The following is a 23,923-nucleotide window of genomic DNA, read 5'->3' on the forward strand; positions in this document are numbered from 1 at the left end:
CTTTGAACAGGCCTGGAGTTTGAATAAAGAGAAAGGTTAGCCTTCAGTATAGCCTTGTTTTCCTAACACATCTTGGGTCTTTGTTTTTTCATAATTTATGACTGTCTTTTCTGGGATATATAGGTTTTTGGTTTGCTGTCACACAGGAGATGACACATGGTCCAAGGAATGAATGTGGGCTCGTTAGACCTAAATTTAAATTTTGCTTCCATCTTCTAATTTATACCTGAGTGACTCAATAAGTTTATTATTGTCTCTGAACTTCTTTACAGAAAAAGAAACTATCTTACACAGTTATTGGGAGAATTAAATAATGTAATATATTAAGTGCCTTAGCATCTAATAAGTTTTCAGTATTCATTTCTGTCCCTTTCCTGCAATTTCTACTCTTTTTTCTTCCATTATTTTTTAGTTTTGCTACGTGAAAGTATGTTTAAAGGCCATAGTCAGCCCTATTCAATAAAGCTTTTCTTTTCTTTTTTTTTTAAGATTTTATTTATTTGACAAAGAGAGAGACAGTGAGAGAGGGAATACAAGCAGGGGGAGTGGGAGAGGGAGAAGCAGGCTTCCCATGGAGCAGGGAGTCCAACACAGGGCTTGATCCCAGGACCCTGGGATCATGACCTGAGCCGAAGGCAGACGCTTAACAACTGAGCCACCCAGGCACCCCTCAATAAAGCTTTTCATTTATAATGCATTTTTCTATTGTTTAACAGTTTGGTACCCTTAGTGATCCAAATTTCCATATGGGAAGAAATAGATCCTACTGTATACTGAGAACCAATTCTGTGTCAAGCGATGCTTCATGCTTGATAAGTAAAGCTTGGCCTGTGTATTTGTTTTTCATTGAAGTGAAAACTGTCAGCCATCTGGAGCAGAGCCAGATCTTCTGTTACTGTGTTCTTCACTACCCAGTGAAAAAACTATATTATAGGCTGACACCATTTGGTTTCCTTATTGAATTTCAGGGACGGAGAATTCTGGAAAAGTGGACATCTCTACCAAGGACCTTCTTCCTCATCAAGAATTGCGAATTAAGTCTGGTCTGGAGAAGGCTATTAAGCATAAAGACAAACTGTTAGAATTTGACAGAACTAGGTATGATGTGGGTTAGAATAACAAGTGCTAAGCAATAGACTGGTCCACAAATTCTGGCCATTAAAACATTTATTCTGGCATTTGATACCTTCTAGGGTGGAGTATGAAAGATTCACAGCAAAAGAAGTGTTCCACTGTGTACGAGACCTACATCTTGTTTTTGAATTCATGTTTGAATAAGATAGGCTCTCACCAAGAGGATCTTACCCTGCAACATTTTTTGATTTTTGGCAGATGCTACTATACCCCTCGAAAGTTGATTTGGGTTGACAGAATTCCCCAGTTGTTCCACTTGCAGCATTCATTCCATCAGTCCGCATATGTGAGAGTGCCTACCCAGTGCAGACTGCTGTGCTGGGCTCTGGAGGGTCTGTAAGAAATTGCCTCTGGGAGAGTGTAGGTAGTGGTATATCATGGGAAGGTATCATTTACCCTTCCTTCCCTTTGACACTAAATTTGTTTTCTGATTTAATGATTAATATATTAAAATGTCTGTAAATTGGCTTTTACATTCCTATATGTTTGTCATTTAGCCTATCGACTTCTGTTTAGGAGACAGTTTTATTGGTTTGTTAATTCCATTTTTTATTTCTTTCATATTTTTCTTCTTTTGGACAAAATATGTATTGAGAGCCAGTTAGTGGTAAAAATGTTTAAATAGGACTTGTACACTCATTTTTCAAATGGCTGTGTGAGAATCTGTGAGGGTCCTTAGAGAACCCTGAATCTTTTACTTATTTTAACTGACTTGGGAGTCTATTCCTGGCATTATAACCCTTTGGTTAGACATGCTTCCTCCTTCCAAACCATTTTCTATAAATCTAAGTATAACTTTGAAAGCTATTTCTTGAGTAAGCCCATCACAAGGTTTGTAACTCATATTTACTCTTAATCCTTTAAATAGCACTTTTGTCCCTACTCAGTAAAATTTTATCATTAGAAATAGAATTGGCAATGGAGTACATTTCTTGGTAAACGGAAACTAGAAAGTGTCTCTTCCTACTGATAATTGCCCCCTTTTCTTGTGTGTTCCAAGGTACCAATTTCATTATTTAGGTTCACATGTAGGACCAGTTTTCTCCTGAGCCCTCTGAAACCTCCCACTCTGTCTGCTTTAAAACTTGTATAATTCCAGCTGTGTCCTGAAAAATTGTAATCAATATATGAATCTAATTTCAGTATTTCCCTATGCCTGTGTATATCACTAATTTTCATTATGCACAAAGTCAGTTGTGACTGGATTTGTGCATTTCAAGTAGTCACTTAACTTCTTTGAGCCCCAGGTTCATTATCTATAGAATGAGAGAGTTGGGTCATCAAAATTCCTTCTGGTTCTCAGTTTCTTTGTCGGTATGATCTTAGGAATAGGCCTGCTTGTCATATCTTGGAATTTGACAAGTGTTTTAATGTTTTAGTGAGGGACTGAAGATAGGTTTGGAGGGCAGGGGATAGAAACTGGCTTATAGTAGTAGAGTAGTAGGATGTCCTAAGAGTAAACCAGAGGACTTTAACAGTCCAGGATAGAACTCCTTAGTTTTTAAGGGAAAGGGCAGCAGTTGGACCTAGCAAGAATAGACTAGGCCCCAGTAGTAGAGGGAGTAGGATATTGAGTAACCTGCCAAGACATGAACTCAGATGCAGCAAAACCTGGTGGAAGCCCAATTATGGCTGGACTAGTAAAAAAAAAAAAACATGGTAGAAGCATAATGGGTTATGCTGCTGTGTCTTTTTCTGCCTGAGAGTGAGATTAGTTTTAGGAGCTAAACTGAGACTGCAGTGGGGATAAGATACATGCAGAAGCTGGGAACCAAGCAGAGCTTGACCTGATTTTGGAACTTTTTTGGGCATCTATATTTAAGGTAATAATCTCAGGATATCAAGTCCTTGTTTTATCAACAGTGACCCAATTGACATGTGTTCTTTTTTTTTTTACCTCCTTAGCATTCGAAGGACCCAAGTCATTGATGATGAGTCAGATTACTTTGCCAGTGATTCTAACCAGTGGTTGTCTAAAATTGAACGGGAGACCCTGCAAAAGCGAGAGGAGGAGCTGAGAGAATTTCGACATATGTCTCGGCTCTCTAAGAAAATCACCATTGACTTTGCAGGCAGGAAGATCGTGGAAGATGAAAATCCACTAGCAGAGTATCACAGCAAGTAAGTGGGCAGCACCAGAAAGGGTTTGGGAGGGGACAGTTTGACTGTAAAGGATTTGCCCCCCTGTCACGGATCTGTTATTTTGTTTATTTTCTATTTTATTTTATTTTTTAAAAGATTTTATTTATTTGAGAGAAGAGAGAGAGAGCATGAGCAAGGGGAGGGATGGAAGGAAAGGGAGAAGCAGACTCCCCTGCTGAGCAGGAGCCCGACATGGGGCTCAATCCCAGGACCCTGGGACCATGACCTGAACTGAAGATAGACGCTTAACTGACTGAGCCACCCAGGTGCCCCTATTTTTGTTGATTTTAAAAATATATTCATTTGGAATAGAAATATGTAAGAGTAGCTAAGAAAATTTTGAAAATGAACAGTGAGGGGAACTTGTCTTCTAGATAATTGCTGTAGTTTGATAAACTTTTTAAAACAATGAGGTATATGGGGCACCTGGGTGGCTCAGTCATTAGGCATCTGCCTTCGGCTCAGGTCATGATCCCAGGGTCCTGGGATCGAGCCCCGCATCAGGCTCTCTGTTCAAAAGGGAGCCTGCTTCTCCCTCTCCCACTCTGCCAGCTTGTGTTCCCTCTCTCACTGTCTCTCTCTGTCAAATAAATAAATAAAATCTTTAAAAAAAATAAAGTAAAACAATGAGGTATAGTTCGGGCATGGGAGAAGATCAATGAAATATAAAGAAATCCAGAAACAAACCTGCATTGTGTGTGCTTGTGTATACACATGTGTAAATTAGTAATTGAAACAGGTAGCATTTCTCTTTTTTTTTTTTTTTGAAGATTTATTTAGGGGCACCTGGGTGGCTCAGTCATTAAGTGTCTGCCTTCGGCTCAGGTCATGATCCCGGGGTTCTGGGATCGAGCCCCGCATCGGGCTCCCTGCTCCACGGGAAGCCTGTTTCTCCCTCTCCCACTCCCCCTGCTTGTGTTTCCTCTCTCGCTGTGTCTCTCTCTATCAAATAAATAAAAAATCTTTAAAAAAAATTAATAAAAGATTTATTTATTTGAGAGAGCGTGTGTGCGCGAGTAGAGGGAGGGGCAGAGGGACAGGAAGAGGGAGAGAATCTCAAGCAGACTCCCCGCTGAACACTCACAGAGCCTGACATGGGGCTCTATCCCCCGACCCTGAGATCATGACCTGAGCCAAAATCGACAGAGCTACCCAGGCTCTCCTGAAACAGGTAGCATTTCTAAATAGTAAGGAAAGGGTTAAATATATGTTGGGATGATTGGGCACCAACTTGGAAAAAATCTACATTAGATTACCTACCTCGGGGCACCTGGGTGGCTCAGTTGGTTAAGCGACTGCCTTCGGCTCAGGTCATGATCCTGGAGTCCCAGGATCGAGTCCCGCATCGGGCTCCCCACTCAGCGGGGAGTCTGCTTCTCCCTCTGGCCCTCCCCCTCTCATGTGCTCTCTCTCTCTCTCAAATAAATAAATAAAATCTTAAAAAAAAAAAAAAAAAGATTACCTACCTAGATTACATATCTCAAACCATACTGTGATAATAAGTTTGACTAAATAGTGAAATATAGAAGAGATAAAAGGACCAGAAAGAAATAAATATAGGAGAATATAGGTATAATCTTGGTGTAATAAAGCTCTTTCTAAGCAAGATACAAAACCCAGAAATAAAAAAGACAAGACATTTTATTTATTTTATTTAAGATTTTATTTATTTATTTGAGAGAGAGCACAAGCTGGGGGGAGAGGCAGAGGGAGAGGGAGAAGCAGACTAGCGAGAGGGAGAAGCAGACTCACCCTCAGCAGGTAGCCGGATGTAGGGCTTGATCCCAGGACTGTGAGATCATGACCTGAGCCGAAGGCAGCTGCTTAACCAGCTGAGCCACCCAGGCACCCCAAGATATTTTTAGTAAAGTAAAAAAATACTACCAAATTGAGAGAATATTGTAAACATTTTTAAGTCAAAAGAAGAATATATAATATTTATATAAATATATATTATAATATTATTAAATATTTTAATAATTATAATTATATATTATATATTATATATTATATATTTTTATTTTTTTTAAAGATTTTATTTATTTGATAGAGACACAGCGAGAGAGGGAACACAAGCAGGGGGAGTGGGAGAGGGAGAAGAAGCAGGCTTCCCGCGGAGCAGGGAGTCCGATATGGGGCTCAATCCCAGGACTCTGGGATCACAACCCGAGCCAAAGGCAGAAACTTAATGACTGAGCCACCCAGGCGCTCAAGGAGTAAGCACTTTTATGCTGGGACAGTAGAAGGCCTTATTAGAACTTCTGGGCCTTGAAGGAAGGATAGAATCCGGGTCAGCGTGGAGGAGTAGAGAGGGACTTCTGAGTGGGCAGAGGAGTAATTGAATGTGTTGAGTAAATAGGCTGCTATAGAATACTCTTCTGTGGGTCAGACTATTTCTAGGCATGTTTTCTAATCTTGGCATTTTTAGTGATCTTGTTAAACAGATGAGTGATTGTAGTATGCCCTACCTATTTTCTTTTTTTTGTTGTTGTTGTTGTTTTAAGATTTTTTATTTATTTATTTGACAGAGAGAGACACAGTGAGAGAGGGAACACAAGCAGGGGGAGTGAGTGAGGGAGAAGCAGACTTCCTGCCGAGCAGGGAGCCCAATGCGGGGCTCGATCCCAGGACCCTGAGATCATGACCTGAGCCAAAGGCAGACACTTAATGACTGAGCCACCCAGGCTCCCCTATTTTCTTTTTTTTAAGATTTTATTTATTTGATAGAGCACAAGCAGAGGGAGAGAGAGGGTGAAGCAGGCTCCCTGCTGAGCAAGGAGCCCGATGTGGGACTCGATCCCAGGACTCTGGGATCACGACCCAGGTCGAAGATGCTTAACCCAGGATGCTTAACCCAGGCGTCCTGCCCTACCTATTTTCTTAGTGTTCTGGAACTTTCTACTAACTTATATTCCTTAGGGTCCTTGGAGTGAAGAAAAGGAAGTTGGTGATGGGGAGTAGGGAAGATCATCCATGGACCCCTCTTTGAATTTCAAATTTTATCATTGTTGAAGGATTTTATGTTGTGGTAAGTAAGGATATTCTGAGCATATAACATTATCAATTATTGCATCCTTTGTTTTGTTGTCACAGACTAGATGAAACAATTCAGGCAATTGCCAATGGAACCTTGAACCAACCACTGACCAAATTGGATAGATCTTCTGATGAGCCTTTGGGAGTTCTGGTGAATCCCAACCTGTACCAGTCCCCTCCCCAGGTTAGTGGACCTTTGCTCTAACTGGTAATAAGAGGAGTTTGGGCCCAGATATTTCTCCTTTCAAGTGTGCCTATTTCATAGGTTTTAGATACCAATCTGCGCTTTCAACACACCCACCACTTATTTTCTGGCTCCAGTTTTTTCCAGTTTTTCCAGCACTTCTAACAAGTTGACCTGTATTATCTTCCAAGTATTTCCCAAGAGAGGGTTTTTAAAAGTAAGATATTTAGATAGTAATCCCATGGTCCTTTCATTAATGTTCTTTCTCTACCTTTTATAGAAAATGGGTAGTCCCAGGGAATGGTGTTTTAAATTAATACATTCATTGTTGTCATTCATTTTTCCATTGTACATTGAGCATCTGCTATGTGCAAGCATAGTAGTAAGTGATAAACTGTATACTGCTTCTGTCCTCAAAAAACTCACCGGCTAGTAGGGAAAAAGATTACATAAGCAGCTCTAATACTAATAGAAATATAAATAAAGTATGGTGGAAACCCAGAGGAGGGAAACAGTACTTCCAGTTGAGGAGAATAAAAGAGGCTTTTATAGGGAAGCTATATTCATTAGAAGTAAATATCCAAGAAAATGAATATTTGGGGATGGTGGGGGAAAAAACATTCCAAGCAGAATGAACTGTAGGAATAAAGCATGGGTACATGAAAGCATGGCCTGTATATTTATGGAAAAATGAATTTAGTTGCTTAGATAGTACTTATCAAAGGGATTATCCTGAGAAATGGAGTAAGGTTAGGTAAGTAGAACCAAATCACTAAAGAGTGTAAATGTTTAGGAAGTTTTCACATTTTCGTTTTCTAAGTAAATGTGAGCCATAGAGGGTTCTTATGCAAAGAGATGCAATCAGAGCAGTGCTTTAGACAGCTTAACTGGAGATATTCATTCAGCTCTTTATACATGCCAGGTTCTTTGCCAGGTGCTAGGAAATTAAAAGGTGTAAAGGCCCAGCTCCTATCTTTAAGGACTTCAGATTTCCTAGAAAGATGTGTTTGGATACAAATAATTTCAATTCCTTAAGATGGTTGCATATAGGGGCGCCTGGGTGGCTCAGTCGTTAAGTGTCTGCCTTCGGCTCAGGTCATGATCCCGGGTCCTGGGATCGAGCCCCGCATCGGGCTCCCTGCTCTGCGGGAGGCCTGCTTCTCCCTCCCCCACTCCCTCTGCTTGTGTTCCCTCTGTCGCTCTGTCTCTCTCTGTCAAATAAATAAATAAAATCTTTAAAAAAAAAAAGATGGTTGCATATAACACTATATGTTAATTATACTTCAATTAAAAAAAAGGATAATTGCAATGATAGATACATGTTGTGCATAGAGTAGGACTTCAGGAAAGAGTTCGTAAATGCACTAGAGGAGTCACCAAAGAAATGGTGTTTGAGAGAAGACTTAAATTAAGGATGAATAACAATTTCCAATGAGACAGATCTAGGGAGGGGATTCCAGGTAGAAGGTACAACACGTAGCACAGGCTCAGCAGTTTAGGAGCATTGTAGATTTGGTAGAACCAGAAGTAACTAAGTATTTTTAAAAGTTAAGATGAAAAAAAAAAAGATGGACTAGTAGGTGTATTAGTTTCCTAGGGTAACCATAACAAAGTATCACAATTAGTTGGCTTAAAACAACAGAAATTTATTCTCTCACAGTTCCCTAATACCAAAATCAAGGTATTGGCAGGGCACACACTCCCTCCGAAGGCTCTACGGGAGAATGCTTCCTTGCCTCTTTGAGCTTCTGGTGGCCCTAGGCATCCCTTGGTTTGTAGTTGCATCATTCTAATGTCTGCCTCCATCTTTACATGGCCTTATTCTCTGTATGTTTTTGTCTCTATGTGTTCTTCCCTTTTATAAAGGCACCAGTCATTGGATTTGTAGTGCACCCTAACCTAGCATGACCTTATCTTAATTTGATTACATCTACAAAGACTATTTCCAAATAAGGTCACTTTCACAGGTTCTGGGTAGACATAAATGTTAGGGGGGATACTACTCAACCCAGTACAGTAGTCAGCATCTTCCCATGAAAGCCTTTATGTCTCATGCTAAGGAGTCTGGTTTTATTCCAAAGTAGGCAGAGAAGTCATTAAAGAATTTTAGCAGAAGATTGGCATGACTTCCATGCCTGTATAGAGAACGGATTGGAAGGAGGAGTAAGACTGGAAGCAAGGAAATTCCTAAGAAGGTTATTGCAGTAGTGCAGTGGGGAGATAATAAGGGCCCAGGTTAGTGTTGTAACACTACTAGGGTAGCAGAGAGTTATGTAAAGGCTAAAAATTTAGTCCTGTTAGTAGGGTCTATAATAATATTATTGAAAGATAAGAGATTAATTTAGGAAAGTGGCTGCGCGAACAGAGAAACAGGTAATATAAACTGGAACTGTAGTAGAGATAAAACAGAGAATGTGGGCCTCAGAATTGTTCAAACACGAACATGTTTACAAAATCAGTTATTTCCCCTATAAAGGATGAGTCTTTTCTGGATATTCAGAGTTAAGGACTTCTATCTCTGTGTAATATTTATTCTATTCTGCTTTAGGTTTTGGATAGCTATTTATGTTTTTGTCTTCTACTAGGATTATAAGTTCCTTGAGAGAAAGAACTGTATCTTTTTTGTACTTTATGTGCTTCACATAGTCAAGTATTCAGTAAATGTTCATTTTTTTAAGATATGATGCAGTTGATTAGAATCATAAAACTTTATTACAGAAGGATTATTAGAGATTAATTTAGTCCAACCCCCTCATTTTATAGTTGAGAAAACTGAAACTGTTAGAAGTTAAACAATTGTTTAGAGTCTCTAAACTACCACTCTAGTTTTTTCCCCCCTATAAATTATCAAATAAAAAGTCAAAAGTTAAGAAAACTAACCCCAAAGTTTATCATCTTAATAAAGCCTTTTTTTTTTTTTTTTTTTTTAAATTTTGGAGCCTTCAGTCTTCTTGTTCTGGAAGAAACATTAACCTTTGTCATTCTGTGTCAGAACTACTGCCAGGATGAATCAGTTTGCTCTGTTACCTCTGTCCTCTCTCTTCTCTTTATGTGATGGGAGCCTTGTTTCAGTTGTGCTCCGTCCTGTCTTTTAAGGGACAAGTTCATTTCAGGGTAAGAGAAAATGTCATGCCTCCAGTAGAACTGCTGCCCGTGATGGTATCTGTTTGGCTTTATCATGATGCCACCATGTGACTCTGCCCCTAAGCACATGAAAAATGTGTGGACCAAAATGTTGAACCTTTGTTGATGGAATTATGTTGGGAAATTGTCCAGAATCCAGTATGGATCATTAATAAATATAAAGTGGGAATAATTGCAGACCTTGTACTTGGTCTACTAGTTGTATTGTTGCTGGAATTAGGAAGCTATGTATGGAGATTTCAACATTTTGATTATCTTTTAAGATGGGACTTTGTTATCATACCTACAACTCCTACTGAATATAATTATACCTACTACCTTTTTTGGCCTTGTTTCAGATAAAGATGGGATAAACTTTAAGGAAACTGTGCCCAGTATGATTTCTTCATTATAAGCATTCATCTCATTTTGTATATCTACCCCAGGTTCTTTCCTTGTCAGACAGAACTGTATGTTTGGTTTCTTTTTTGTGTAGTGGATAGACCAGACAGGTGCAGCCTCACAGAAGAAGGCTTTCCATTCAGCAGGATTGGAACTAGAATTCAGGTCCTATCGGCACCAGCTGCGAATCCAGGACCAAGAATTTCAGGAAGGCTTTGATGGTGGCTGGTGCCTCTCTATGCATCAGCCCTGGGCTTCTCTGCTTGTCAGAGGGATCAAAAGGTAAGGATGGAAATGAATCTTGGCAATGGGAGATTTTACAGTGACATAAACTTGATTTAGAATTATGAATTGGGGAGGTGCCTGTGTGGCTCAGTTGGTTAAGCATCTGACTCTTGATTTCGGCTCAGGTCATGATCTCAGGGTTATGAGATTGAGCCCCACGTTGGGTCTGTGCTGGGCATGGAGCCTGCTTAAGATTCTCTATCCACCCCCCCCCCCAATCTTTCTATCTCTCTCTAAAAAAAAGAAATAGAGTTAATTTTCCCCAATGTAGTGATGATTTATAATACTCTTCACATAGAACTTTCAGCAATATATTCATGTTACTGATTTGGTAGTAGTGTTTTTACTGAATAGCTTAAAAAAAAAAAACTGAGGTTAGAAAAACTAAGGATCCTAGTCATAACAAAGAATAGAAGACCAGTTTTTCATCTTTGTAAGAAAGTCTTTTTTTTTTTTAAGATTTTATTTATTTGTTGAAGAGAGAGAGCACAATCAGGGGGAGCGGCAGGCAGAGGGAGAAGCAGGCTCCCTGCTGAGCAAGGAGCCAGATGTGGGACTGGATCCCAGGACCCTGGGATCGTGACCCAAGTTGAAGGCAGATGCTTAACTGACTGAGCCACCCAGGCATCCCTGGAAGAAAGTCTTGACAAGACTTGGCTTTGCCTTTGTAATATAGCACTCAGCAACATTAATGGTTTGATCCTATTTGAAATTCAAAGTTTTTATACCTATTTATTAATATTTTTTAATACATCAGTCCAAATCTGAGTAACCATATTGAGAAACTATTTTACCACAAATTCCTTTTCTACAAAAAGTGCAGGATTTAGTAAGAGTTAAGTAGAAGTATTACAGAGTTGAGTCATTGTACCTATTAATAATGGTCAGAACTTACTATTCTGTGGTTTCATCTTTCTTCTCAATTCAATTTTATTTTTATTTTATTTATTTTTTTTCTTTTTTGTTTAAAGATTTTATTTATTTATTCATTCATTAGAGACAGAGAGAGAGAGGCAGAGGGAGAAGCAGGCTCCCAAGGAGCAGGGAGCCCGATGCGGGACTGGATCCCAGGACCCTGAGATCATGACCTGAGCTGAAGGCAGACGCTTAACCATCCGAGCCACCCAGGCGCCCTCAATTCAATTTTAAAAAACAGTTTTTTTTGGACTGCCTGGCTGGCTCATTTGGTAGAACATGTGACTCTTGATCTTGGGGTTGTAAGTTTGAGCCCACATTGGGTATAGAGATTACTTAAAATTAAAATCTTTAAAAAAATAAAATAAAAAATAGGTTTTTCTCTGCTTTCATAGATATAAATAGAAAATTGGAAAATACAGAAAAAGATCACGTATAATCCCGCCACTTAGAAACAGCTACTGTTAGGGGTGCCTGGGTTGCTCAGTCAGTTGAGCATCTGCCTTTGGTTCTAGCCGTGATCCCAGGGTCCTGGGATCAAGCCCGATGTCCCCATGTCGGGCTCTCTGCTCAGAGGGGAGCCTGCTTCTCCCTCTCCCTCTGCCTGCCACTCCCCCTGCTTGTGCTCTCTCTCTCTGTGTCAAATAAATAAATCTTCTAAAAAAAAGAAAGAAAAAGAAACAGCTATTGTTAGCATTTTATAGAGTTTACTTACATTTTTTTCCTGTGCAAATTGTTATATAATGAGATCATAATATATATTGTTTTACTTCTTTCACTTTATCATTACAACATATTCATTTTTCCTTTTTTCCCAGTTTTATTGAAATGTAATTAACATATAACATTATATTAGTTTAAGGTGTACAATATAATGATTTGATAGGTAAGTATATATTTTTACATAATTGCCTCAGTAAGTTTAGTTAACATCCATTACCTCACATAGTTACAAATTTTTTGTTTGTCATGAGAACTTTTTTTTAAAAAAAGATTTTATTTATTTCAGGGGGAGTGGGGAGAGGGAGAAATAGGATCCCCGCTGAGCAGGGCTTGGGGCTCGATCCCAGGACCCGGGGATCATGACCTGAGCCCAAGGTAGACGCGTATATCACTGAGCCACCCAGGCGCCTCTGTCATGAGGACTTCTAAGATCTACTTTCTTAGCAACTTTTAAATATAGAATACAGTACTTTTTTAAAAATTTTATTTAGTTATTATTTATTTATTTGAGAGAGAGAGAGCACAAGCAAGGGGGAGTGGCAGAGGGAGGGGGGGAAGCAGGCTCCCTGCTGAGCAGAGAGCACGATGTGGGGCTTAATCCCAGGACCTGGGGATCATGACCTGAGCCAAAGACAGATGCTTAACCGACTGAGCCACCCAGGCACCCCTAAACAGTACAGTATTGTTAACTGTAGTCACCAGCTGTACATTACTTCCCCAGGACTTATTTATCTTATAACTGAAAGTTTTGACTGTCTTCACCCATTTACCTCTGGCAACCACCAATTTATTCTGTATCTATGAGTTTGTTTTTTTTTCAGATTCCACATATAAGTGAGATCATGCAGTATTTGTCTTTTTCTGTCTGATTTAGCACAATGCCCTCAAGGTCTATCCATGTCTTAAATTAAATGGCTGGATTTCCTTAATTTTTATGGCTGAATAATATTCCATTTCACATATATACCACATTTTCTTTATCCATTCATCCATCAGTGGACATTTGGTTGTTTCCATGTCTTGGCCGTTGTAAATAATGCTGCAGCGAATGGTGGGGTGCAGATATCTTTTTTTTTTTAAAGATGTTATTTATTTATTTGACAGAGAGAGAGAGAGAGTGAGAGCAGGAATACAAGCAGGGGGAGAGGGAGCGGGAGAAGCAGACATCCCGCCAAGCAGGGAGCCCGACGCGGGGCTCGATCCCAGAACCCTGGGATCATGACCTGAGCCGAAGGCAGATGCTTAATGACTGAGCCACCCAGGAGCCCCGACATCTTTTTTTTTCCCTTTCTATTTTGTCTATTAGAATTTACTATGCCTAGGGGCGCCTGGGTGGCTCAGTTGGTTAAGCGACTGCCTTCGGCTCAGGTCATGATCCTGGAGTCCCGGGATCGAGTCCCGCATCGGACTCCTTGCTCAGCAGGGGGTCTGCTTCTCCCTCTGACCCTCCCCCCTCTCATGTGCTCTCTCTCTCTCTCTCAAATAAATAAATAAAATCTTAAAAAAAAAAAAAAAAGAATTTACTATGCCTAGGCAGTGTCCTAACAGTAATAATACCTTATATTTAAATAGATTTTTACAGTTTTAAAAGTAGTAGCTCTATGAAATAGATTAGGCCAGTATTATTACAGTCTTGCACAAATGAAGACACTTAGGTAAGCAAAGGTAAAGTAGCATTCTCTGAATTACAAAGCTAGTTTGTAGCAGAGATGGAACTAGAGTTCAAGTTTTCAAAGTGTTTTTTCCATTCTTACTGTATAAGCTTCAGTCATTTTTCTTCTGAAAGAAAATTTTTTATTGGCATTTAGGATGAATCATTTCTACTGTGGTGTTTTCATTATTAGCTGTGATTTCCCTCCTTCATTAAGATGCATTACTGTTTTTCTCCCCTCTTGAAGGTCAGGCCTTCTTGCTTTGGCTTGTAATTGTTTTATAGTTCATATGTGTAGTGCCATTAGTACAAATGCATGTGAATCTGCTTCTGCTTCAGGGCAGCTGGGCCCTTAGATACCTGTTTTTCTCATTCAGTTTTCTACAATTTGGTTATCTTTTCCATCTTCCAAAGTAGAAAACTAAACAGCTTGCCTTCTGCTGAGAGAATCAGAATGTTTACATTTCTCTCATCCTATTTTGGATCTGTGTTATTCAGATTTTGTTACTGAAAAGAACAGATGAGCAGCATCCAGCCCACAGTAACTAATCCCACAGAAGTAAAATGAGCGGTTCTGCCACATTTGTGAGACTGTTTTCTCAGTAACCCTTCAGGTTATTTGGTATGGAGAGAAGAAAGCTAATGATTCATTCTTCATTTATTGATCACCTATTATGTGCCTGGCACTCTTTCAATTCATCTGTATTGGAAAATGAAGGATATGAGAAATTCCCTGTTTTCCATTATAAGAATAGTGTAATAGGAGTATGATCAAGGTACTTATTTCATTTGGTTGGGAACTAAAAGAGGAACATCATTTTTTTCTTTTTCTTTTATTTTTTATTTGAGTATAGTTGACACACAGTGTTAATAGTTGTTTCAGGTATACAGCTTAGTGATTTGACAAGTTTATACATTATGCTTTGTTCACCACAAGTATAACTACCCTGTGTCCCATTACATTGCTACTACAATATCATTGTATTCTTTATGCTCTGCTTTTTATTCCCGTGATTTACTCATTCCATAACTGGAATCCTGTACCTCCCGCTCTCCTTCACTCATTTTGCCCAGTTCCACCTACCCCAGGAACATCTTTTTGTAATCCTTGGAGAGTAACTAAATTCTCTTGGATGCATTGTTATTCCACTTAAAGATTCTTTCAAACTAGTCAAGTTGTTTAATTATCTACAAAGAACATAATCCTTTATAGAATACTTAGAAAATATAAATGAATGTGGCTACAGTTTAAAGAGTGAAGATGATAAGTATTTTCATTTACTTAAATTCTATTAAGTAATAATCATAAAAGTACTATTCTTAGAGATTTGTGTGTTGGTGAGGATTTTTCTGTTAGGTTAGAGAACAATTAACAAAGCTTCCAAGAAAAGGTTAGCCTTTGACTCAAAGAAGAGCAAGGATTTCCTTTTTTGTGGAACAAGTTAGATGCCTTGAAAATGTAAGATTTGGGGGGCGCCTGGGTGGCTCAGTTGGTTGAGCGACTGCCTTCAGCTCAGGTCATGATCCTGGAGTCCTGGGATCGAGTCCCGCATCGGGCTCCCTGCTCGGTGGTGAGTCTGCTTCTCCCTCTCACCCTACCCCCTCTTGTGCTCTCTCTCTCTCTCTCTGTCTCAAATAAATAAAATAAAATCTTTAAAAAAAAGAAAAAAGAAAATGTAAGATTTGGGGGCACCTGGGTGGCTCAGTAGGTTAAGCATCTGCCTTCGGCTCAGGTCATGATCCTGGAGTCCCAGGGTTGAGGGCCCCCCCACCCATGCATCATCCAGGCTCCCTGCTCAGCAGGGAGTCTGCTTCTCCCTCTCCCTCTGCCCCTCCCCCCACTTATGTTCTCTCTTCTCTCTCACTTGCTCACTCTCAAATAAATAAAATCTCTTAAAAAAAAATGTAAGATTTGGGTGCACAAGCAGGGGGAGCAGAGGCAGAGTGAGAAGCAGACTCCCCGCTGAGCAAGGAGCCCGACGGGGGGCTTGATCCCAGAACCCTGGGATCATGACCTGGGCCGAAGGCAGACACTAAACTGTCTGAGCCACTCAGGTGCCAGAATTGTCTTTGTTCTGATGTTAGGAAAAGCTAGAGAACAGAGTTCATACTCCAGTGAAGGGTATTGTATGTCTTTCACACAAAATACCCCACTTTGTGAGATACCTTCTGTAGATCTCTTGGTTTAACTGGATGATTTGCTGTATTAAATTAGATCCTCTGGGATACGAGAATTTGGATCCTTCCTACTAAATTTATAATTGTTTTAAGGGTGGAGGGCAGAAGCTGGTACACTCCTCACAGAGGACGACTTTGGATAGCAGCCACAGCCAAAAGACCCTCCCCTCAAGAAGTCTCAGAACTCCAGACTACATATCGTGTTCTTCGTGGGAAAGGTAACAGCCATATATTCTCCTTTCAATATTATTTGATGGAGAGAATTCATTGTTGTTAATGTTCATCTTCTTTCATTTCCTTCTTCCTAGGACTTTCTTTTTTCTGGGGGGTGTGACTGGTATGAGAGGGACTTTCATCTTTGTGTATGTTTGTTTAGTAGCAGATCATAGACAGCTGTTCAAAGCATTGATTCATCAACCAATGAAAATAAAAATATCAGTTCCCAACACCAGAAATCGACCAACTAGTTTTAATTTCTTTTTTTTTTTTTTTTTAAGTAGGCTCCATACCCAGCATGGAGCCCAGTGTGGGGCTTGAACTCACGACCCTGATATCAAGACCTGAGATAAAGAGTCGGATGCTTATCCGACTTGAGCCAGTTTTAATTTCATCTGAGGAAATTTTCTTCCTTCCTTCCTTCCTTCCTTCCTTCCCTAAATTGTGAGAGCAACATGACTACTATAAACTTTGGGATCTTTAGATTGGGAAGAACAACCACAGTAAGAATTTTTTGGAGGGAGTGACCCAAATAGACATCTGCTGTGGGATTTTGACAGGTCAGAGTTGGTTGACTTAAGCAGTGTATTTTGGGAATCATCCCAAACACATAAAGTTTGGATCCAAAAAACCACTTCTGACCCTTAGGTGTTTCGTTTTTCTTCCTCTTATCTAACTCATACAGTTGTTTTGAAGGTAGAATGAGAGGATAATTACAGAACTGCCTTTAAAAGTTTTTAGGAAACCAAAGTTTTAGGAATCAAAAGTGCATGTTTCCTTAAAAGCACATTTTTGTTTTGACTGATATGACTGGCTTGTTTTAAATTTGTGTTGTCTTTTTTTTTTTTTTCCTAACTCCCTATGGTCTGTCATTCTTATATTTTTTTACTACATTTTTTTGGTTTTTCTCTTCACACCTGTAGCTTGTTTCCAAAACCCATCACCACCAAATTCAAGGCTAATCCAGTTGAGTATAGGTGGAATTGATTTGTTTGAAGTTGTAGGGTCCTTGAACTTTGATGGTGTAAGGGTAATTTTTTTTATAGCTTAGGATGTGGATAGTGGACTAAGCCAGCCACTCACTAAATTTTTTGCTAAAATTCAAACAGTTGTGTTAAATAAAAACATTGTTTTTCTGTGTCTACAAATAGATAATAGAGAAAGTGATTTGTTCAGAATTGGAAACAGATTCGTGAGTTTCAGGGTTACAAAAAAGGAAATTTATATGATCCTTCTGTTATTCTTGATTCAGATGTGGAATTTCCCAATGACTATCCATCAGGTTGTCTTCTGGGCTGTGTGGACCTCATTGACTGCTTGTCCCAGAAGCAGTTTAAGGATCAGGTGAGTAAGGAATAATTCTCTTGGACACATGCTTGGTTTGCTACCATAGTTGACTTGTAGATCCTTCAACACAGAATATCGTGGAGATAGTAAGGTGTTAGCAACTGAATTTAGACATATGAGGATAATCTTTTCATAGGGAAATACTGGGCAGAAACAGAAAAACCAGTGATGTTTTGTTTTGTGATACATGTACATTTCTGCATGACAAGCTGTTGCCCCAGTCAGGCTAATGAGTACAAGGTCCTTATCCTTTCATAAAACGTTGCTGCTTTTGGCAAAGAAACCCTCCATTATCCCTTAAATTATTTCAGTTAGGTGGTGGGAATAATAAGATTTGTTATTATTTTGGAACATTTGGTCCAGGTGAGACAATTCATGATAGGCTAGTATGTTTGAATTCTGATTGCCTGGACTGTGCCCTATTTGGGTTATGTGTGTGAGAGAGAGTGAATGCGTATGCACATATGTAGGTATGTATTTTTATTTATTTTGATCACTGAAGATTGAACTGACATAACTAGAGTTCATTTTTGAACAGCAGAGGGAGCTGAAGGACTTTAGCTTAATTGGAGAACTCTGAAATTTAGGGCCTTATGTTTACACTCAGACCAGCAGAAATCCAAAATGGGAAAGTCTGTCCTTGGAGCACGAAGAGTTTTACCTAACAATATGGTTTTCCTATTCTTTTTTTTTTTTTTTAAGATTTTATTTATTTATTTGAGAGAGAGAGAATGAGAGAGAGCACATGAGAGGGGTTAGGGTCAGAGGGAGAAGCAGACTCCCTGCCAAGCAAGGAACCCGTTGCGGGACTCGATCCAGGGACTCCAGGATCATGACCTGAGCTGAAGGCAGTCGCTTAACCAACTGAGCCACCCAGGTGCCTGGTTTTCCTATTCTTTGAACAGTGGCTTTAGGCAACTACTGTGCCTAGGAAAATGTTCTTCAGTTTCATTTTTCTCAGTAAATTGTTTTCCAGATTTATTTGCCTTTCAATACTGTTATTACTGTTTATAAAAACTGTTCCTATCTATCTTACTCTCTCTACCCGTTCCTCATAGATTTTAACCAATGGTTAGTATCCCTTTAGTTTTTTGTCTTTCATTTTCTTGTGGGTTGCCTCCTCAGCTCTTCTCTGATTACTTTATGTATATGAGTACATTGCTTGCATTTTGGCATGAATTTGATCCCTAGCCTTTTGTTCTGCCCTTATTACCTGATCCAAACCTAGGCAAAACCATAGACACGTGGAGGCCCTTTGTTTTCCACACTCTTCTGCCTATGCCTCTGTGGGTCTTTCACCCATTTTTCCAGGATCTTCTTTGCTCTCTTCCTCTCCCTTTTTTTTTTTTTTCAGTCTAGAAGTAAAAATTCCATACATTGGTATTAGCTTTATAGTTGTTTTTTTTTTTTTTTTAAGATTTTATTTATTTGAGAGAGAATGCGTGCGCACGAGTCGGGGTGATGGGGCAGAAGGAGAGGGAGAAGCAGAGAGCTGAGCAGGGAGCCCAATGCAGGGCTCAATTCCAAGACCCTGAGATGGTGACCTGAGCTGAAGGCAGACACTTAACCAATTGAACCACCCAGGCCCCCCAGGCTTTATAGTTTTAAAAGACGCTCACAGTCATTAATAGCTTAGTATGACTTAATATGTTATTAATATATTTTCTTCATAGGATATTTGCATTCTAAAAGGGAACTCAGGAGCATCTGGCAGTGTGGGTGGTGGGGTTTGGTGAGGGGCCTTCTTTTATTTTCTTATTTGTCAATCAAGCAGACCACCATCTGATACAAGGTCAAATGATTTCAATCATTAGACAGCCAGTCTTCTTTCTGCCACAGGTTTGTGTAGAGAAGGGTAAGAAACTGTAATCCTAGCCTATGGAGTATAGCAAAGTTTATGGGAATTAGAAATCTAATTAACAAAACAAATCTCTTTGGTCTCTCACAGATACCTCTCTTTCAGGTCAGCATGATACTCTTCTTCAAGCTTAGATTCTGTCTTTTATCCTGAGGATGCTGAGGGCAGCACATAGAAATGTAGGAATCCTCCCATATGTTCCCAGCTGGAGGTCCTGGCAACTCTCCCTATGAATTTCCCTAATGTATGACATTAGAATATCCCCAAACACCGGAAGCCAGTAGGCTTCACCAAACAGGAATCCCTTACCCATTTTCCCTATGATCAGCTTTTCTGGGGCTTTCCCCCACTGTTTCTTTTCTGTGTTGGGGGTAGCTCAGGAATGTATTCAGAATTGATATTAGACCTATCTGGGGATTATTTATTGGGTAAGGATCTTTAAAAAGTTGTAGCTTTGGTATTTGGCTGCCTTTTAGAAAATGTCTCAAGCATCCTTGGTAATCTCCCTGTCTCTGACCTAGGGTTCTGTGATGTAAGAAATGTGATTACCGAGCCTCCTTTACAAACCTTATTCTCATTTCTGTTAGAATGAGTTGAAAGTTTAGGAGTAATAGCCCTAGACTAGCATTTCCCAAACTATTCCATGCATAAGTGTTCTCTGGAGACATAAAAACAGGGGAGGTGATTCCCTATGGACCCATACATTTGGAAAATGTATTTGTATCAAATACATGTATTTGTTTACTTGCAGACCTTTTCAGAGCCCTTAATATGCTAGTGTGCATTATGACTCTGATACATCTAGTGGATATAACGTGTAGTGTTGCAAAAACTTTTAGACCATAAAATCCCCTCTCTCCACCCCATGCACACTACCTACTTACTACAGAACTGGTATCTTGTATATACAGCTTAGAAAGTGCTAGTCTACGTATGTTTGGTTTTCTTTTATTCTCATAGGTCATCTCATTGAGGGAGAATCATCCAGCAATCAGTTTCTTGACCTGTGTCTTTCTGCATCTTCACACTCATTACTCATCACCTAGCTGAATTACATTTTCTTTGAAAACCAGTGTAGATCTAGTAATTTTTTTTTTTCAACTGAAGCTAATCTCCTATGTGACTTGGACCACATTTTACTTCTCCATCTTGTTCCTAACATTTTCCTTCCCCAAAGAAACTCAGTAACTTACTTCCTGACCTCACATTCTTGGCCTTTCTTTGATAAGTTAAAATATACTAAGCCCTCACTATTTTTGGCGTAGTGTGATCATTTGGTCTCTTAAAAAAATAAAAAACAGAAAAGGTTTTATTAGGGGTTGTTTAAAATCAAGTACACTATAACTGATTTTTAAAAATACGTGCTAAAAATGCTCTGCCCTGAGCTAAGAACTCCTCTTCCTTTTATCTTCTTTTTTTTTTTTTTAAAGATTTTATTTATTTATTCATGAGAGACAGAGGCAGAGGGAGAAGCAGGCTCCCCGCGGAGCAGGGAGCCCGATGCGGGACTCGATCCCAGGACCCTGGAATCATGACCTGAGCCGAAGGCAGACGCTTAACCGACTGAGCCACCCAGGCGTCCCATTCCTTTTATCTTCTAAGAGTAGTATGGCTGGCATGGCTAATTTGTGCTGGAAAAAAATCCCACTAGACCCTCAGCCCTCCTGAGTAATGGCAGGGATTCAACCTAGACAAGGTAGGAATGATACAGAAAAGGCTGTGGGCTCAACTCGAGAGAGAAAGGTAGATGAGAGCCATCTAGTTACAACTTCTCCCGTATTCCCCTGGAAGGAACCCATGCCGTTTGCCAGCATTTTATCTGCCAGCAGCAGATGTAAGCTCTCAAAAACAGCAGGGAGGATGTTGACTGCAACAATGCATCAAGGCTGTGGTTTGTAACCTCAATAGTAAGGCAGTTAAAACTTTTTTTTTTTAACAAAGACATTTTGATTGCCAAATCCATAACCATTAGCAGCTGTGGTTTGAACAGTTCTCTAGACCTAACAAGTTTTCAAACAGAAAGTTGAGTTGGTGGCTTTTGTTTCTACTTGTCTGTGTTGTGTTTGTGCTATTTATATATCTGCCTTCAATAGAGAATCTGATTTGTCTGAAATCTCCAAGGTCATTGATTGTTCTGTTTCTTCTAACTAAATCCATTCCTCTCCTGCCAGCTTACTGACCCTTTACTCCATTTGATCTTATGGCTTTTATAATAGCCAAGACCCTATCTTTAAAGAACTCTGCTGAAGCAGTTCTGCTGGGTGCCTATGTAATTGACATGGGCAAGAGAATTGAAGTCTTCAGTGGGTAAGAGAGTATTACTTGTTCCTTCTCCTATAAGGGGTATCCAAGCGATACAGATCTTCAGGAAGATTTGTAAAAATCATGTGTAGACATCATTAGTTTCTATCACCATTGTATTATCTGTAGGTCTGAGAGGTGAGAAATTAGCGAATGAAGGAGTAGTCAATATTCAAACCAGGCATTTGAAAAATGCAGGGTCCCCAAATTCCCCACATTTTTCTTTTCTTTCTTTTCTTTTTTTCTTTTTTTAAAGTAAGCTCTATACCCAACATGGGGCCTGAACTCACAACCCTGAGACCAAGAGTGTATTGTCTATCGACTAAGCCATCCAGGCACCCTTGCAAATTTTCTTTTAAAATATGTGAAAATGGCGGGCGCCTGGGTGGCTCAGTCGTTAAGCATCTGCCTTCGGCTCAGGTCATGATCCCAGGGTCCTGGGATCGAGTCCCACATCGGGCTCCCTCCTCGAGGGGAAGCCTGCTTCTCCCTCTCCCACTCCCGCTGCTTGTGTTCCTGCTCTCGCTATCTCTGTCTCTGTCAAATAAATAAATTAAAAAAAAATCTTTAAAAAAAAAAAGTGAAAATGGGGACGCCTGGGTGGCTCATTTGGTTAAACGTCTGCCTTCAGCTCAGGTCGTGATCCTAGGGTCCTGGGATCGAGTCCCACGTTGGGCTCCCTGCTCAGCGGGGAGCCTGCTTCTCCCTCTGCCTGCCGCTCCCCCTGCTTATGCTCTCTCTCTTTCTCTGACAAATAAATAGAACCTTAAAAAAATATATGTGAAAATGTCCTCTCTGTTGTACTGAGAAAACCTGCATATTTATAAACCTAAAAATGTGTATTCCTAAGGGATCATGAGGGCTGTGTCAGAGATCTAACAAAGAGGGGAACTGTGTGTCTGCCACAACTAGCCTAACCCTAGGCAGTTCTTTAAAATCACAGCTCACTTGAGTGAAACAGGGAATGTATTTTCAGAATTCTCATGAAGACTAGAATATTTACTAGAACTTTTAGGTCAGAACAGACTGTCTTTACAGTTGTTTTATAACCTTAGTGTCAAGTGCCCACATGCTGAGTTGAGGACAACCCTGTATGTTTTTTAATAATCCAGAAAGCATTATACTTTCTTTTGTACTTATCCTGAACAGAGGAGGGAAATATTAACACTTGTCTATGCATTTATGTAAGTTCTTTAATGTTTAGCTTTTCATCTGAGAATGAACATATAATTCTTTTTTTTTTTTAAAGATTTAATTTATTTGAGAGAGAGAGAAAGAGCACAAGTGGTGGGTGAGGGGCAGAGGGAGAGGGGCAGAGAGAGAGGGAGAAGCAGATTCCCTGCTGAGTAGGGAACCTGACATGGGGCTTGATCCCAGGACCCTGGGATCATGACCTGAGCTGAAGGCAGACACCTAGCTGACTGAGCCACCAAGGTGCCCCTGAAAATGCACATTTAATTCTTAAGATTTTCTTAAGTATTATTATAAATACTTGAGTGTCTACCATAAATCAGACATTGATTTAGACACTAAAAGAAACAGAAAGGTGAATCAGCCATTGGTTCTGCCCTCAGAATGTTTGAAAGACTACTAGATAAATAAAATATGAATGTAAACAAACAAATACAAAATAAAAAGCAAGATAACTATCTTGAAAAGTGGAGTGTCTCTGAGGAATTTAAAGGAAGGAAAGGTTGCTTCCAGCTAGGAGGGATCCCAAAAGACTTTATTAAGAATATGGCTTTTGGGCGCCTGGGTGGCTCAGTTGGTTAAGCGACTGCCTTCGGCTCAGGTCATGATCCTGGAGTCCCAGGATCGAGTCCCGCATCGGGCTGCCTGCTCAGCAGGGAGCCTGCTTCTCCCTCTGACCCTCCCCCCTCTCATGCTCTCTCTCTCTCTCATTCTCTCTCAAATAAATAAATAAAATCTTTAAAAAAAAAAAAAAATAAATAAAAAAGAATATGGCTTTTGAGGGGCGCCTGAGTGGCTCAGATGGTGGGGCGTCTGCCTTTGGCTCAGGTATGATCTTCAGGTCCTGGGATTGAGCCCCACATCAGGCTCCCAGCTCAGTGGAGAGCCTGCTCCTGCTTCTCCCTCTGCCTCTGCCTCTCCCCATGCTTGTGCTCTGTCTCTCTCCCTTTCAAATGAATAAATAAAATATTTAAAAAAAAAAAAAAAAGGGCGCCTGGGTGGCTCAGTCGTTAAGCGTCTGCCTTCAGCTCAGGTCATGATCCCAGGGTCCTGGGATCGAGTCCCGCATCGGGCTCCTTGCTCGGCAGGAAGCCTGCTTCTCCCTCTCCCACTCCCCCTGCTTGTGTTCCTGCTCTCGCTGTCTCTCTCTCTGTCAAATAAATAAATAAAAATCTTTAAAAAAAAAAAAAAAAAAAAGAATATGGCTTTTGAATTAGCCTTGAAGGGTAGTAATAAT

At 40.0% G+C, this 23,923-nt stretch overlaps 1 protein-coding gene across 1 annotated transcript in view; it reads left to right on the forward strand.

The window, feature by feature from the left end:
- TRIP4 (thyroid hormone receptor interactor 4) overlaps positions 1-23,923 on the forward strand; it is a 63,812-nt gene that overhangs the window by 20,800 nt on the left and 19,089 nt on the right. The window contains exons 6-11 of the mRNA XM_021693934.1: positions 969-1,098; positions 3,040-3,255; positions 6,370-6,496; positions 10,116-10,303; positions 15,867-15,991; positions 17,242-17,333. Of these exons, the coding sequence (XP_021549609.1) occupies positions 969-1,098; positions 3,040-3,255; positions 6,370-6,496; positions 10,116-10,303; positions 15,867-15,991; positions 17,242-17,333 (878 nt within the window). The remainder of the gene's footprint in view (positions 1-968; positions 1,099-3,039; positions 3,256-6,369; positions 6,497-10,115; positions 10,304-15,866; positions 15,992-17,241; positions 17,334-23,923) is intronic.

Source organism: Neomonachus schauinslandi, chromosome 9 (assembly GCF_002201575.2).
Source record: "Neomonachus schauinslandi chromosome 9, ASM220157v2, whole genome shotgun sequence".
NCBI classification, from domain to species: domain Eukaryota; kingdom Metazoa; phylum Chordata; class Mammalia; order Carnivora; family Phocidae; genus Neomonachus; species Neomonachus schauinslandi.